We start from the raw sequence: 18,874 nt of genomic DNA, 5'->3' as shown, positions 1-18,874 counted from the left end.
ACAGCTATGGAAAATAGCCGGGTGACTTGAACAATACTCATCATACATGCTAAAAGAAAGCCTATTATCATGTAAAGTCCATGAGAAAAAAAAGTTATTGAATATATTCTATAATATATGATTTAGTATTTGGAATAGAGAAGTGATAAACAGACCAAGTTTTTAATATATGTATACTCAAATGATATGCAATTTGTTTCATTTTGCCTAATTATGAATAATACAGGCCACTTCTCAGTAAATTTTAACTTTTTTGCATTTGAATTTTCAAATAGGCCAATACAGTGAAATTATTCTCATATAAACTAATATATTAAGATATAATGAATTTTTGGCAGTGGAGAAGACAGGATGGTGAATTCAGCAGTACCACTGTCTCAAATCTTTATATTTCCGACAGAGACTTAACTTTCTAAAACTAGTTTACCACATAGTCAATTATTAGTACCCTGCATGGTGTCACGAGATACTTCACATGCTTAATAATTTGCATTTTCTTTCATCGAATACTATACTAGACAGAAAATCACAATTTTTCCATTGAAAACATTTTAGAATAAACCTGGTATTGTATCTATTTCTGTACCTGCACTTTTACACTTTGGATTTAAAGGTGCTTCATCAGAATGGTCAGGACAGTCAAAGTCTCCATCACACTGCCATTGAGTATTTAGAAGACACCGCCCATCAGCACAACTAAATTCTTCTGTACCACACTGTCGGTATCCTAGAGACAGAGAAAAAAATTTGACTAATTCATATAACCAATACCAATACGAATTGAAATGTCATCTCCTCAATGCACACTACATCTGATTAATGTGGATTACCTTTGTCTCCTATGAGAAATGTTTCTCATTTCTTTCTGTAACAGTGGCTATAGTTGCAAGAGATGTTTGTGGTTTGGAAGTAGAACTATGGTTCAAAAACTCAAGTTGGAAACAGACATTCTTACTATTTCAAGGTGAAGAAACAAGAAAGTGACCCTTGACTATACCATTTCTCTTCACCTATCATCTAGATCTTAATGATATATCTTAGAATGAAAAATGAAAACGAAGCTATTAGAATTAGCTTGGTTAGGCATAATACGAGAACATATGAGCTATAATTCTGAGCTATAATGATAATTCTCAGAAGCTCTGGTATCATGTTTATGTTTAGACAGCAGCACTCAATGTGTAAAAACATTGTTAAAATGAGAAAAAATTAATAGTCAATTTTAGAACAATAAGAACAAAAACTATTATAATTATCCTATATATTGATTCTTAGAGTCATTAAAAACTTTATTCAAATTATAGAAAAAAATCATTTGTGAAAAGTTCATATCTATGTCTACTTGTAAGTACAACTTATTTGATTTTCAATATTGTTTTATAATGAATTTTTTCTAAGTTTGTCAACAATAAAAACAGTTATTCCTAGTAGAACTTTTTGATAAATCTGGGTAAATGCTCTGTTTTAAGTGGGAGGGGGTAAGATTTTTATGGTTTAAGAAATAAACACAATTCCAACAGAAAATATACTTAATAATGAATATCTAATTTAAATTGTTTTCCTATTGGAATGGTTAAACTAGATAGTTCCAAAATAGCCTCAGCTTCCCTAGCATTTCTTCCCTCTCTCTCCTCCTTCACCAGCTCCTTCTTCTCATTTAATAAATGCACTGAAGTCTTGTCCAGTCTAATAACAATAAAAATCTATCTATATACCTCTTACCAGCCCATTTCTCGTCTCTTTATTGCCCAATCTTGCTTCCACTTACTTGCCTGCAGTTCATCTCTAATCAATCAACATTTCATTTCTGCGACCTCTACCTTCTGAAATTCCTCTTAGAGATAACAAACACCAAGTGCCAAGCATCAGATTCTGGATCTCGGCCTCCTATTTACTTCACCTTTTTGCAGCATTTTATGTTTCTGACCACACTATCTTAGAAAGAGTTTCCTGACTTAATAATATTCGCAGTCTACCTTCCTGGGCTTCTTTACAACTTTGATCTTGCTGTTCCCTTATTTTCCTTCTGTATGAAGTCCTCTCCTGTTCCACTCTAAAATGTTGCCAGTGAAGCCCTAACTTCAATATTCGGTCTTTATTTTCAGGCCACCTTTAGGCTGGTGGATAGAAAGTTAATATTACTTGTCCTCGTTGTACGTCTGATCTAGAATTAAATTATCACACACTCACTCTATAGCTTTCTGCGATTGATTAACACCTCATATTCAAAATGTCCACAATCAAGTCTTTGTTACATCTCACACTTATCCACAAAATTAACCCTTCACCTCTTGTATCCCAACACTCATTAATAGCAGCAATCACCAAGTCATCCAAGCTGGAAACTCCCTTTTATCCTCCATGTCCTACTGTAAATGAAGTCTGACACATTCTGTACCTTCCACTCCACCATTCTCAACCTGGTTCAAAACCCATGACATTTATCATCAGAACTATCACAATAACCCCCTAACTAGTTTATTTCCCTCTATGACTCCTTTGTTCCATGGCAGTATTTCTCCCACTCTGGTGAAAAAATATGGTTCTAAAACAAAAATGTGACTGTAACATTTCATTCTCTTGTGTCAAAATGTGTAATGGCCACTGAGAGACAAAATAATTAAATACAAATTCTCTGACACTGTATTTCAGCCTTTCTCAAATCTAACTTCAACTTTTTAAACTTCCACTTACCTAACAGAAGACTAATTGCTATTCCTCACCCATCTCAATTTACAGTCTTTGTAAACACATATAGAATTTACTGTTCCTGAAACTGCTCTAAGAACTTTAAAAATATAAATTCAGCCTGTAATCCCAGCACTTTGGGAGGCCGAGGCGGGCGGATCACAAGGTCTCCGGGAGATCGAGACCACAGTGAAACCCTATCTCTACTAAAAATACAAAAAATTAGCCGGGCCCAGTGGTGGGCGCCTGTAGTCCCAGCTACTCAGGAGGCTGAGGCAGGAGAATGGCGTGAAACAGGGAGGCGGAGCTTGCAGTGAGCCGAAATCGCGCCACTGCACTCCAGCCTGGGCGACAGAGCGAGACTCCATCTCAAAAAAAAAAAAAAAAAAAAAAAAAAATATATATATATATATATATATATATATATATATATATTCATTTAATTCTCTGAACAGTCCTAACATTTAAACCTTGTAATTAAGCACATTTTATGGATGGAAAACTGAGGCCCAGGGAAGTGAAGTGATCTTTTTAAGGTCACATAGCTGTTAAGTGGAAGATCCAGGACTTGAACCCAGGCTCTCCAGCTCTGGGGTTCATGCTATTAACCACCACACCATGCTCTCTAGCATTTCATAGGATTTCCTCTTACTAACATTCCCAGCTTCTATTCTTTAGTGCCTCCCTCAAGAACGATTCTTCTCAGCTCTGATCTCATTGTGATTCTCGTTTCTATTTGACATAATATGTTATGGTACTACATTGAATTTCTGTTTTTTCCTTTTGTCTGTGACTTTTCCAAGTGGGGCCTCTCTGTCTCATTCACCTCTGGATCAACCAAATATAATGTCTAGCAGAGGGGAGGTATTCAATTGGATATAACTCTGCTTCAGATTTATATCTTGTGTTATGATGTAGCCTTAAAAATATCACATCAAATGTATGACTTCATGCTGAAATAATCATAAAAACTGATACCCACTAATTTCAGTGAGGTTCATATCAAAGGCCAAGGCTATAGACATTGCACAGGGAGGAAAAAGGAAGGCACTAAATCTGTTGCCTTCTATGAGCATATATAAAGTTCACAGCTTTTCATTATATACATTTATTCACGTCTATGCATTCAAATATTTTACAAAAACATTATATTCACATTAGAGTTCAACTTCAACTGAGCATTTTTAATATATTGACGTTATCATTAAAGTTATATGTTGTATAGATAGTATATATAACATGTAGAAAAATATATGTAAAGGCAATATACATTTCAAGATAATAACACTAAATTTTATCCAATCATTGAATACATCAAAAGATAAAGGGTAGAAAATATTAAGTATCTGGTTTTTCTGATAATTCTGAATTATATTATTTTTTTACCCAAATATTTAATTTGGCTATACAACTGAACAAGCCAGCGATATACTGTCTTCAGATTTCAAGTATTTCAAAATATATTAAACTAAAGATTTTTTTTTTAATGTATTTATTTTGAGATGGAGTCTCACTCTGTCACCCAGGCTGGAGTGCAGTGGCATAATCTCGGCTCACTGTGACCACCACTTCCTGGGTACAAGCAATTCTCCTGCCTCAGCCTCTGGAGTAGCTGGGATTACAGGCTAGTGCCACCATGCCCAAGTAATTTTTGTATTTTCAGTAGAGATGGTGTTTCACCATGTTGGCCAGGCTGATCTCGAACTCCTGACCTCAGGTGATCCACCTGCCTCAGCCTCCCAAAGTGCTAGGACTACAGGCATGAGCCACCACACCTGGCCCAAAGACATTTGTATAAACATTTTCCAATATACTGATGCAAATATACTGCAAACAGGTATGATTTCCAAATAAATGTATTATACTAGAGCTTAAATAAGTTATAGGTGCTGTGATTTTGTATTACTGAATTCACTGGCTCTTGATGACACTAAGAAATGTGTTTGTTTGTTGCTTTAGTTATTTATTTACATACTACTTTTGAAAGACTCAGCCTAGGAATCTCCTTCATGAAGTTTTAGACATACTTACCACACTGTGGTGACTCATCAGAGCCATCTCCACAGTCGTCATCATGGTCACAAACAAATTGCTTGGGAATGCATACTTTATTATGGCACATGAAAGCATTTTCATCACATGTATTATTGGGAGCTAAGAAAGATATCACAAAAAATAAAGTTAGATTAGTACATATTTTATCTTCTCCCATATTAGGCGCTTGGGGAATATGTAAAATCATATCCAATAACTCATAGTAACTGAGAAAAAGAAAACTTTGCATAATATTCAATACATCAGATGAGCTAATAATTGCATATTTATATTAGAATGTCTGAATATAAATGCACGTAATTCAAGGATTTAGTATTCATGAATTCAACTATTCCAGAGTGACCCTGAATTCAAGCCATGTAGCGATTTTAAATTTGGTGAAGAATGAATTCAAATGTTCATATGTTAGAAAAAATATCTCAGCTAATAATATTCTGGCTTTTTTTTTTTTGAACTTATGCCGACAGTAATGCTGGTAAAGTAATAACAATGTTGCTACCTTGTGAAAAATAGACCTGCAAAGAACAATATTAATGTTCATAAAGGAAGTGTAAAGAAAACTAAGAAGGTTTAGAATGTTATTGTCTTTAAAAAAATAAAATAAAACTTTTTGATAACTTCCAGAGTAGGGTGTTGAATTAGGTAAAGGTAAGATCTTTGATGTCATCAGCCCCACCATAAGTACCACACAAATGAAATGGAATATTGACCCTTTAGGAATATTGATCCATGAAAACAATGTTCCAACAAGTGGGAAAAATGGTTGATCCAAGTGATCGATAAATTTTCAGCAAAAATTCAAAAGAACATAACTAGTGCAGAGAAATAAAAAATTAATACCATATGCATAGAATCATAAGAGGTTTGCAAGGTTCATTCAAATATTTTCAGTAATCTTTGCTTATATTTAAAAGGTAAATGCTATGCAGGACTCAAGGTTTGGGGTATTGCAAATAGCAATAATCTGCTATACGCTGTTGTAGAATGCTAGAAAGAGAAAGATTTTATAGAAAGTGGCTGTGGCACTTATATTTGTATTCTTAAGGAAGCAATTTACCTTCTTGGTGCATTTGTTTCTTTATCTGTTTAATAGGGATAAAAAAGTATCTGATAAATTTCCTATAAGGAATAGATAATGTATGTGAAGCAGATTTGGCTCATTTTAAGTATTTAATAAATGTCTAGGTGCTCTTTAAACTCCTATTTATATAATAATTATTTTTGGCAGATTCCTCAAAACAGTTCACTACAATATTGTGAGAATTCAATAATGCAAATAACAGCAACAATTCCAATAATTGATATGTAACGCGGGTACTTGAAAAACTTAGGTGTCTTCCATTTCTCCATTCCATGTCTTAATAAGCACTTTTCTCCCCATGAAATACCTTTCTGCTTCTTTGCTCCTCAAGACTCAGATAATATCATCACTTTTTCTTGAAATCATTCCATGAGGCATTTTACATATTAGTAGGATATTTTACATAATATTTCTTTGTGATTGGAATAGTATATTTTATATACATCACTTTAACACTTAAGATACAGGTGTTGTCAATATTCTTTCCCATTGCCTGTAGCCCCCTCTCCCCAGACCATCCCAGTCTCCATGAACCAATAAATCTCTCCCTTTATCTCAGAAATTATTGACATAGTGTAGGTAAAACATAAGGGTTTTTAAAATGTAATCAGGCATAATTTACTTTTAGCAAAGAGTTTTTTAAAGCTGTGTAGAAGCCACAGAGAAGTAGCGTGAACAACTGCCTGTTGTAATCAGAGTAAAACTCTGATTTTACTAACTCCTCTTAACTTTGAACTGTATGCCAGCTTGGATAACTCAGGTGAATTACACCAATTCCAATACATGAGTTAATCTTTAAAACACTGAGCAACAGTGACTTATTTGGCATTAACACTTTCAGATCACTTGAGTACAATTTGCTGCATTTTAACATAATTTACTTAATAGTACCCATGTGGTCCAAAAGTGTTAATATGCCTCCCAGAGTGTTAACTTGCTACAATAGCAACAGCATACTGGGACCATCTGGATTCCTGAATTGATGCATAATCCTTTATTATGTAGCCCTCAGTGGCCCCATTGACCTTTACAGACACACATATCAGTTTCAAGATCAAAGTGAATTATTCTACAATAGGATGAGTTCTGTGCAAATAGGTCTGCCTCGAAGTTTTCTTTTTTCTTTTCTGCTTTATTCCTCATGTACATGTGCACACCCATGCACACGCGCACGCGCGCACACACACACTCTCTCTTTCTCTCTCTTACATTATGGCTTCAAATACAAAAGATGTGAAGGCAAGCCATTGGAGAGATGACTGGCAGAATTCATTTTAACAAGTGGAGTTCGCAGCATTATTTCTGACAAATTGCTCAGCCCAACAGATCCCCTATGTGACCTTGGGATCTGCATTCAAATATTCAGTCCCTTCATCCTCCTGATCATGCAAAGGAATTCATCTAAAAGTTTACTGTTGAGTAATACTCTGAAAATTTCCTGAGGTGACTTAGAGTCAGAAACTTAGTAAATTGCCTGACCTCCGAAGGTGCTCCTCTGATCCCTCAGCTTCATTCGGCTATATCCATACTATTTTTACACGACCCAAGGGTTAATACCCTATCCATAGGACTGATAGGTGTTTACTGACCTCCTAATCAGTAGCTATTTAGGATCAGAGAAGTCATTCCCAGAGTTTCTATAATAGACAATCTAAAAGCCTGCAGGAGGGATGGTGGTGGATGACGCAAAAGCAAAAGTACCAAACCTACTGTACTCGTACACATAAAGTGCAGTTACATTCGCTGAGAAGTGAAATGATAAGTCTGTGTTTATCAAAATGGTTTTAAAATGGGTAATCCGACTGCGCATGTTTGAAACATTGAACGGTAGTTAAAGAGGTTGCAGAACGACTGTGATAACAACATCCCACCTGATTAAGTCCAGTACTACCTACGGGCCCAGGAATTGGGAAAGCAATGGGAAATGTGCTACGGCAAATACTACAAAAACAAATGCCCAAGGATGCTGTAGCAGTTTTCTTTGACATGCAGCCCTGGCCAGTGTTCATACCGCAGCCTGCTGTGGAAAGCTCATCGCTTCCGTTTGGACAGTCCCTTTCACCATCACAAAGCCAATGCCGGGGCACGCAGGCATGAGAGCCCTGGCAGCTGAACATGTCAGCAGCACAGGTTACGGCACCTGAAACGCAAAAACATAATGCCATTAAGACCACTCTGTGTCCACTGGAAAATGTCTACCATTTACATTTTCTGTAGTAAGGGGGGAAGCAGAAGAATATTGCTTATAAGGAGGCGATAGTAGTTATTGGGAATCATTAAACATCATTCTTCCCCTGTAGTCGTCTATACATTTTTATCTAAGAAGGTATTATTTCCTAGCTATAGTGTTATATTTCTTAAAGCTACATGGTAGAAAATAATGTATTTTATCCTTGTAAAATGTGGCAAAGCATAGAAATATCATAGAATTGTGAACACACTGAGATAACATTTCTAAAGGACTGAAACTAGAAAAATAATAGTAATTGAAATAATGCCATTTTTATTGCTTAATATGTGCTAAACACTTAACATATTAACTCATTTAATCCACACAATAAGCCCAATCCATAGAACTATTATTAGTATGTTTTTTACAGAAAAGAAAACCAAGGCTCGGAGAAGTTGAAAAGCTTGCAGAAAGTCGGCCGGGCACGGTGGCTCAAGCCTGTAATCCTAGCACTTTGGGAGGCCGAGACGGGCGGATCACGAGGTCAGGAGATCGAGACCATCCTGGCTAACATGGTGAAACCCCGTCTCTACTAAAAAATACAAAAAACTAGCCAGGGGCGGTGGCGGACGCCTGTAGTCCCAGCTACTCAGGAGGCTGAGGCAGGAGAATGGCATAAACCCGGGAGGTGGAGCTTGCAGTGAGCTGAGATCCGGTCACTGCACTCCAGCCTGGGCGACAGAGCGAGACTCTGTCTCAAAAAAAAAAAAAAAAAAAGAAAGTCACAAGTTTCACATGATTCCCCATGCTGCACTGGGAGTCCAGAACCCGCTGAATCCTAAGCACCATCTTTTGACCACTCATGTCCTTACTATTACTCTCCATCCTGTAGTACCAAAAGAAAAAATGTATGCACATTCCATTTTTTTCATGCATAATAATTTGAATCTACCTTTGCTCTATCATTGCAATGTTTCTTTATTTGCATGATAATGTCTTTCAAAAAATGCTTGTTGATTTGGACTCTTAAGTACAAAAGGTTCCTCTTTCCTTCCACTTATGATCATAGGGTAGCCATATGTCAAATGACCCTCTCTCCTGATGTTTTCCTAGTCCCTGTGCAGTTATATACAATGAATGTTTTGAATGTTCTGTTTGTTTGTAAAAGTACCTGAGTGAATCCTAAATCTCTCTTTTTTTTTAAATTTTACTTTCTTATGACCCAAAGTTACCCAGAATAGATGCTAAAAAAGAAACTTGCTGAATTGCTGAAAATAGAATATTATCTCCAGGAAGGAAATATAAGTGACTAGATGAAAAATATTTGTTTCTAATAATTGAAAGCAGTAGCCAATGTGTTTTAATTGGATTATCATTTATCCTCTTACTTTTCAGCCAGAGTTGTTAGGAGCAGAATATTCTTTTTGAGGTAATGTTTTCAATATGGTAAGCAGTGGGGTATCACCATACAATCCTCGAGGAGTCTTTTGCAACATAAACATACCTGTTCTTGACATATACCTTAGCCTGAAGGAAAGGATGAAGAGTGAATGTTGACAAATCCCCCAGTAATCTAGATTTGCTTATTTAATTGAGGATCTATTTAACAGAATGAAGTTTAACATGTTATATAATACTGGAAGAAGTTAGAAAATAATCTTTTAAATAAAGGTACCTTCATTTAAAAATGATTTTGTTTGCTAACTAGTATGTCTTTAGTATTTTCTATAATACAATTATCTTTCCACAGAAAGTATTTTTATATTATTCCTCCTTATCTATCCTTTTTAAGCTTGCCATGAAAACATAAAGTGTCCTTTTTACTATTATATTCTCAATTCAGTGCTTTGTATAACATTTTTACTTTTTAGCTTGAGATTTTTCTAACTGCATTTTTTTCTCTTAAGGAAGTTTTGATAAATGTAAAATTTCTTGTCTACCACCATATTATCACTTTAATTTGTTCTCAAGGCAGTCTGATAGAAAGAGCCCTTATATGGCAGTGGAGAAATCCAATTCTGTATGACCTTGGTGAAGACTAGTGTCTGAATTACCCTATCTTTAAAATGATGGGTATGACTGGATAATTACCAAGATACTCCAGCTATAAAATGGCATAAGGCTCTTTGTAGCTAATTTTCTGGCTCCCTTGACAGTATTCAACAGATTTTGTGTTAAGAACATGCCAAAACATCATAGTCAATTGGGAAGAAAATGGACCAAAGAAAAAATTCATGACTTTATTTCATAGTTGCCACTGCCATCTGGAGACATATTGCCTTCCTCAGGGAAAAGAATCCCTAGGGAGAAGAAAGACACGTTGATAAATTCCACTAGATCCATCTTGCACACCCACTCGGATAATATTTGATTGATAAGAGTCACTATCCTATTTAATATTTCGGAATCTGAATTCTGCTCATACCTCTGTCATAGTTAATTATCTGAGTGACCTCAGGCAAATTTATTAATTTCTGTGAGTTTCTCTTTTTTCATCTCTCAAAAGATAGGAATAAACTAGACCATGGTTTTCAAAATGGACTCTCAATATTCCAGATCAGAATCACTCTATGCATATCAATAAAGAATGTGTTTACATCCTGCATCAGAATATTCTGAATTGGAAATTGGGAAACTACATTTTTAATACACTTCTGAGAAGGATCTTTTGTACTCCAAAGGTTGAAAACAAGTGAGATAAATTATTTACAAAATTATTTTCCTGTTCTAAAATATGAGGTTCAGTTCATTGACAGATGATTGGTCTAAAGCAGCATTTTCTTTGTGTGTCTCAAGCTTGGTAGTTAGTACATAAAATACAGCTCATAATTAAAGCAAATTAGCTCAGTATTTTGATTGTAGGTAAATATGTCCATTTTCTTATTAGTCTTTAATAAAAAAGCATTATTAGGACACTGACAATACTTTGACAAAGAAGTGAGGCAGGAGAAATAAAATCAGAAAAACCTCATAAATATAGTGTGCATTGGTTATGTTAGATGATCATACTAGGTATATACTTATATAGGGATAAATCTTTTTGTATCCAATTAATAGGTAAGGAATCATCAAAATAAGGAATAAAACGAAGCGGTCTATGATTACACAGCTTGCAAATGCAGATGTGGGAGAACTCACCTCCACACGACTTTAGAGATTTTTGCCCTCATAATATTGTGCCCATTCAGAAAGTACAGTGTTATCAATGGCGCCATTTAGTGCAGAGGTTAACAAAAGTCAAAGGTAAGATAATTTTAGAGATTGAAACCGTGCTCATCCTATTGTAAATAGGTAATTCTTTCATTAAAATCATTTTTAAAAATAATAGCAAAGGAAACAGACTGTCAGACATCTAATTGGCTACTGACTTACTTTGTTCATAGCTTTTTGATAGTGATCTTTCTATTTGTCTGTGGTATAACTGTAGATTGTTTCAGTTGTGTAAGCAAAAAGTAGATTTTGAGTGACTTAAACACAAGAAAATAAATCGCCTGCTTTCAAGAATATCTCCAATTTCATATTGTTTACAAAGAACTTCAGTTTAGCTTGAATACTATAAAATACTACCTTTCTCCATGTTTGTGACAGAAATAGCAGTCCACAAACCCTGAAATTTAAAAGAGGTGTTAAATACACTAAAATCTATACATACACCTTATTCTATGATTTGGGTCCTTCTCTTCATAAAAGAGGATGGTCACAGCTGCCACCAAAGGCTGACGTAATGAGTAAAGAATATATATCTACAGGTACGAATGTATGTACAGAAATAGATTACATAGACAACCAAAAGACATCTACACAAATTAGTGAAATTCTTAGCCGGTTAGAAAAAAAAAAAATTAAAGATTAGCTTGTTTCCTTCTTTTACCCCTTAGGAAACTCAGTGAATAATTCTATTTAACTATTTGTTAAATATTTGTGAATATTAAAATGCAATTATACTGACCTTATAGTTGACATATAGTAAATACAGATATTTGATACTAATACCTCTAATCCTATAAAGCTACATTTTAAACTGCATTTTAATATCATATAAAATAGCCATCTTCCTTTACTTCTTATTTAAAACAATTCAGCAATAAGGATGACTATAACACACAACATATGCACATAAACAGCATGTGTGGCTGGTGGCAGTATAAATTAGTATACTAATTTTGGAGGGTAACAGTGGCATATAGGATGCATCATGAAAAAAACTGTTTGATTATTTGACCCTGCAATCTCAGTCTTTGATATTTGCTTCAAGGAAGTCACTGAAAACTATACACAAAATGTACAAATACATTTATTGTGGTAACATTAAGGAAAAATATCAAATACTGAAAAACAGATTTATATATAAAAAATAACAGAATAATGGATTGTCATGAAAATAATAAAAACAGCTACCTAGAAGTGTACACATAAATTGTATGTTAATTTTAATAAATTAGCAAATTCTGTGTATGCTCTAAAATGACAGAGCATATATAATGCTTAAAAACTGATTGAGGACAGAAAATAGACAACTCACCACAAATGCTATCACTTTCATCTAATCCATCCCCACAATCATCCTCTCCATCACAAATCCAATGCTTAGAAATACATTTTTGTGCAGAACAAGCAAATTGGTTCCAAGAGCAAGAAGAATCTAGAAAACAAACAAAAGGAAAACAAAATTAGGTTGAGACCGTCTTACAACAGATCCAACAACGAGAAAATTCATTCTTAGACTCTGCTAAAATCAACCATCCTATAATAAAAGAAGCCAAATTCGTCTTCTCTATGATAATTCTATGAAATTTTGGCATCAGCTTGCATATTCCCCCTGTGTTTCCAGTTTATACAACCATTATTTCTTTAACGTGATTCTTACAAGTCTTGCCTTTGAGGTAGTCCTAATACTGGTCACTCTACTCCAGGTATATTCGTCTGTTTTCTTTCTTTCTTTTTTTTTTTTTAATGTGTGATGTACATATATAAAATAAATATTTATGGTGTAGTCTAGTCATACTTTTAAACTTTAAATCTATATTTGAGCCAAGAGAAAAAACTTACATCCTAAGTAAGGTAACAATATGGTGGACTGACCAGCAGATAGGTTTGTTTTTAAAAGTGGGTGACTAAGGAGGTTATAGCTTGAAGACAATCTGACAGTTTGGAATCTAGCAACTGTGTTGATGTTTTTGTGTTGCTTCCTTGGAAACACTTGAGTTTGTTATACCTGACTAATAACACCTAAATCAACTGGCATAGTTGCTGACTTTTTTATTATTAGATTATGTTTTTATAATAACAATAGACTCCATTTATTTCCAAAGCCAATTTTGTTATTGCTTTCCTCCATTCCCAGCCTCCCCTTTTACCCAGCATATTTATCACTAGAAAATATTCAAAAGTAAAATCCTTCCAAATTAAGGTGTTCAAAATATAAACTCTTGTAAAAATAGCAATTTTGCTTTTGATTTCATAAACAGTTGCAAAACTTTGCATTTTCACTTAAAATGCTTAATTAGATGACCAGTAAAACAGAGAACATTAGAAAACTGAAGTTTGGAAAAAGTAAAATTAAAGAAGATGGGATCATGTAACGGCCACTGTTCAGAAATTATGAATCCACATATGGTATTTTGGAAGTTCTCTGCTAGTCTTGTTCAAAATCTGGCTCCAATGTAAAGATATATAGCATCTTAATCAAACAAAATGCACCTTCACATTTCACGATGACATTTACTTTTAGGGGAGTTTGACATTTCACAGAGAATCTGTTTTTAATCTTTTTTCTACTCTATCTATTCACCACAGTGTATGTTGTTTGTGCTAAATGTAAATAGTAATATATACCTTGCTTTCCTGTTGGAAATTTCTTTGATTTGCAAATCACAAAATCCATACATTTTAGAAAATAAATTTAAAAATGCTTTCCTAGTTTGACAACATAACATGAAATAAAGTGTACACATACAGAAATTAGGAGGTAGAAGATGAAAGGCAAAAGTTTAAAGAAATAGAAGTTTATGTATATTATTGAAAACTATACATGTAATTAGTAGAAAATTTCAGTATGATAATATTCAGTCAGCTCTCCACATGTGTGTGTTAATATCCATGGATTCAACAAACCACAGATCAGAAGTATTTGAAAAAATAAAATTAAATAATAACAATACAAGAATAAAATATAATACAAATAAAAACAATACAATGAAACAACAATTAACACAGTATTTACATTGCATTAGGCATTATAAGTAATCAAGAGGTTATTTAAAATGTACAGGAGGATGTGCATAGGTTATATGCAAATACTAAGCGGCTTTATATAAGGGACTTGAGCATCCATGGGTTTTGGTGTCCATAGGGTGTTAGACCCAATTCCCCATGCAGATGCCAATAATAGGTGGGGGAAATATAACAAGTAGTGCGTGTCAAATCCTTATTTTATAGCAGAAAGCAAATATATTAGGTACAACCTAAAGGTAATAAATTTTAAAAAGGTATAACTTTATTACACCTGTATTATAAACTGATGGAAGTAATTATTCAACAAAAACACAGAAGGCTAAAAGAAAAGTCTAGGACCAAAGAGTGTTAGTCTTCATTATAAACTCTTTTGTTTTAATTTTAATACTTACCATTTTTTATTATCTAATAAAAACATAAATTAGTTAAAATCAACTGACAATATTTTGGATAAAATCCCTGTATAAGAGAATACTAACATATAAGTAATAGTAAGGTTAACAAAAGTAAAGCTAAATACAATGTCTCACCACAGTGGAATTCATCAAGTCCATCCTCACAATCTTGCTGACCATCGCATATCCAGGTAGTCAAAATGCATCTTCCACTAGGACAACTAAAATAATTTTCTTCACATTTGTGTTTGTTTTGAACTGTGATAAAATATAAAACGTAATGTCAAACAATTCAAATTAATTTTAGACTTCTGAAATATAGGTAGATAAAACATTAATACTCCCTGAACTGAAAGAGATAAATAATAAGTAAACTTTAAAAGAGCTAAGATGTTTTCCTAAAGAATGTCAAGGTTATGAAAATAAAGGAAAGACTGAGAAATCGTCCCAGAACAGAGACCCAGGAGACATGATAATCCAATCCAATCCAGTATTGAGTCCTAGAACAGAAAAAGTACAGTAATGTAAAATCAGTTTAAATTATAACAGAGTGGCACTTAGTTAATAAACATAAAATAAAGCTAAAAATATATATACAACTTTAAATTGAGTGAGCCTAAGGCCAAAGAATAATATTTGGGTGAAAAATATTCTGAATTCCATGTTCATAGCACAAAATAATAATACATCGGTGTATCTTTGCTGGAAAAGTGTGAATTTAGTGTTTCTATGGCCCTCTATTTGGAGTATTCCTCAACAGTATTTAAACAATTATTCTGTATTTTAAGGAAGAACAAACGAGTTACACTGGCAAATCTAAAATTATTATACCTTCCAGAATTATCATAAAAAAGTAACTGTACGTAAAATTATTTTTTTCTTTTGAGATGGAGTCCCACTCTGTCACCCATATTGGAGTGCAGTGGCACAGTCTTGACTCACTGCAAACTCCATCTCCCAGGTTCAAGTGATTCTCCTGCCTCAGACTCCTGAGTAGCTGGGACTACAGGCACATGTCACCACTCTCAACTAATTTTTGTATTTTTAGTTGAGACAAGGTTTTACCATATTGGTCAGGCTGCTCTTGAACTTCTGATCTCATGATCTACCCACCTTGGCCTCTCAAAGTGCTGGGATTACAGGTGTGAGCCACAGCACTCAGCCTATATTTATCTTTTAATTGGGTGTCATCTGTTCCATTGCTCCTTCAAGTTTTCATGATTTTAGACTGTTTGATCTATAGCCAAGCAGGAAGTAAACCCTAGTGTATATATCCCAATCACACTATAATGGTCCATTATGACTATTTTAAGAAAACAACAATTGTATGCATTTTATTTTTTATATGTCGACTTTGTAGATATAATTAAAGAGGAAAATACATTTTTTTAGTGAATTCAGCATTAAGCCAAAACATTTTAGGGTGCTTAGGATGTTTCCTGGATCTAACCTAAAGTATTTAGGCTGACCATTGCTGGCTTCCTGTCTGTCCACCTGCCTTATAAGCCTGCATGCATGTCCCTTTCCTTCTTACCCAATAAAAAATTTATGATTCTCAATTAGTGTTGAAAGTTAATTTTTAAGATAACTTATTAATACTAGAAAGAGATGGAGATCACAACAAAGAAAAATAAAATATTAGTTAAATTAATATCTATCATACCCTGACCTCAAGATAATTTCAAAATTAACTACAGTCATATTGAGGTAAAGAATGTATTGTTGCAATCAGAAAATAAGATTAAGAATCTTGGCGCCAGTTTCGTTGAGCAGTGGTTTGTAGTTCTCCTTGAAGAGGTCCTTCATATCCCTTGTAAGCTGGATTCCTAGATATTTTATTCTCTTTTTAACAATTGTGAATTCCCATTCACTCATGATTTGGCTGTTTGTCTGTTATCAGTGTATAAGAATGCTTGTGATTTTTGAACATTGATTTTGTATCCTGAGATTTCGCTTGAAGTTGTTTATCAGCTTAAGGAGATTTTGGGCAGAGACAATGGGATTTTCTAAATATACACTTATATCATCTGCAAACAGCGATTTGACTTACTCTTTTCCTAATTGAATACCCTTTATTTCTTTCTCTTGCCTGACTGCCCTGACCAGAAATAAAAATGGACACAAACAAATGGAAGAACATTCCATGCTCATGCATAGGAAGAATAAATATTGTAAAAACGGCCATACTGCTCAAGGTAATTTATAGATTCAATGCCATCCCCAGCAAGCTACCAATGACTTTCTTCACAGAATTGGAAAAAACTACTTTAAAGTCCGTATGGAACTAAAAATGAGTCCACATTGCCAAGACAATCCTAAGCAAAAAGAACAAAGCTGGAGGCATCACGCTACCTGAATTCAAACTACACTAAAAGTTTACAGTAACCAAAACAGCATGGTACTGGTACCAAAACAGAGATTTAGACCAATGGAACAGAACAGAGGCCTCAGAAATAAAACTACACATCTACAACCATCAATCTTTGACAAACCTAACAAAAACAAGAAATGGGGAAAGGATTCTTTATTTAATAAATGGTGCTGGGAAAATAGGCTAGCCATATGTAAAAAGCTGGAACTGGATCCCTTCCTAATACCTTATACAAAAATTAATTCAAGATGGATTAAAGACTTAAATATTAGATCTAAAACCATAAAAACCCCAGAAGAAACCCTTGGCAGTACCATTCAGGACATAGGCATGGGCAAGGACTTCATGAATAAAACACCTAAAGCAATGGCAACAAAAGACAAAATAGACAAATGGGATCGAATTAAACTAAAGAGCTTCTGCACAGCAAAAGAAACTACCATCAGAGTGAACAGGCAACCTACAGAATGGGAGAAAATTTTTGCAATCTACCCATCTGACACAGGTCTAATATCCAGAATCTACAAAGAACTCAAACAAATTTACAAGAAAAACATCAAACAACCCCATCAAAAAGTGGGCAAAGGATATGAATGGACACTTTTCAAAAGAAGACATGTATACAGCCAACAGACAAATTAAAAAGTGCTCATCATCACTGGCTATCAGAGAAATGCAAATTAAAATCACAATGAGATAGATACCATCTCACACTAGTTAGAATGGCAATCATTAAAAAGTCAAGGGACAACAGGTGCTGGAGAGGATGTGGAGAAATAGGAACACTTTCACACTGTTGGTGGGAGTGTAAGCTAGTTCAACCATTGCGGAAGACAGTGCGTCGATTCCTCAAGGTTCTAGAACTAGAAATACAATTTGACCCAGTGATCCTATTACTAGGTATATACCCAAAGGATTATAAATCATACTGCTATAAAGACACATACACACATATATTTATTGCGGCACTATTCACAATAGCAAAAATTTGGAATCAACCCAAATGTCCATCAATGATAGACTGGATTAAGAAAATGTGGCACATATACACCATGGAATACTATGTAGCCACAGAAAAGGATGAATTCACGTCCTTTGTAGGGACATGGATAAAGCTGGAAACCATCATCCTGAGCAAACTAACGCAAGACAGAAAACCAAACACCACATGTTCTAACTCATAGGTGGGAAGTGAACAATGAGAACACTTGGACACAGGGCGGGGAACATCACACACTGGGGTCTGTCATGGAGTTGGGGGGTGGGGGAGGTATAGCATTAGGAGAAATGCCTAATGTAGATGGCGAGCTGATGGGTGCAGCACACCAAAATGACACATGCATGCATATGTAACAAACCGGTACATTTTGCACATGTACCCTAGAACTTAAAGTACAATTTTTTAAAAAAGGAAAAAAAGGAAGAATCTTGGTGCCAGCTTCATGAGTCTAAAGTAATAAGTGTCTATATTTCTTATAAATATTTTATATAATTAACTTTTTTTATGTGAAAGACCTGCAGCGAGCTACAGTCAAATGCTCTGGAATTTAGAATATGGATAGCAAGAATACTCAACAAAACTCAAGAGAAGTTTGAAATCTAACACAAAGAAAACAGAAAAAAAAATTAGGATTTGAAAGACAACATAGAGGTATTAAGAAAGAACTAAACAGAACTTTTGAAATTAAAAAAAATCACTACAGAAGTTCCAAATACAATTGAAAGCCTTAACAATAGACTAGACCAAGCAGAAGAAAGAATTTCAAAGCTGGGAGACAGGTCCTTCAAATTAATTTTTTTTTCAAAAATAAAGAAAGAAAAGAATTTTAGAAAATGAACAAAGCTTTTAAGAAATATAGGATCATGAAAAGTGATAAAAT

At 34.3% G+C, this 18,874-nt stretch overlaps 1 protein-coding gene and 1 long non-coding RNA gene across 2 annotated transcripts in view; both read right to left on the bottom strand.

Annotated features, from left to right (window-relative positions):
• LRP1B (LDL receptor related protein 1B) overlaps nucleotides 1-3,713 on the bottom strand; it is a 303,637-nt gene extending 299,924 nt beyond the window's left edge. Inside the window, exons 1-2 of the mRNA XM_033229413.1 lie at nucleotides 3,671-3,713; nucleotides 587-727 (exon numbers count right to left, since the gene is read on the bottom strand). Coding sequence (XP_033085304.1) covers nucleotides 587-727; nucleotides 3,671-3,713 — 184 coding nt within the window. The remainder of the gene's footprint in view (nucleotides 1-586; nucleotides 728-3,670) is intronic.
• Nucleotides 3,714-4,724: 1,011 nt separating this feature from the next.
• On the bottom strand, nucleotides 4,725-12,630 carry LOC117095053. Its single transcript, XR_004441792.1, has 3 exons — nucleotides 12,517-12,630; nucleotides 7,836-7,964; nucleotides 4,725-4,842 (listed from the first exon to the last, which is right to left on the bottom strand). It is a non-coding gene; the product is annotated as an uncharacterized LOC117095053 (long non-coding RNA).
• Between the last annotated feature and the right edge of the window lie 6,244 nt (nucleotides 12,631-18,874).

This window comes from Trachypithecus francoisi, unplaced genomic scaffold, assembly GCF_009764315.1.
Source record: "Trachypithecus francoisi isolate TF-2019V2 unplaced genomic scaffold, Tfra_2.0 Lachesis_group13, whole genome shotgun sequence".
Taxonomy (NCBI): Eukaryota; Metazoa; Chordata; class Mammalia; order Primates; family Cercopithecidae; genus Trachypithecus; species Trachypithecus francoisi.
This window is presented reverse-complemented; position numbering and strand designations above follow the sequence as displayed.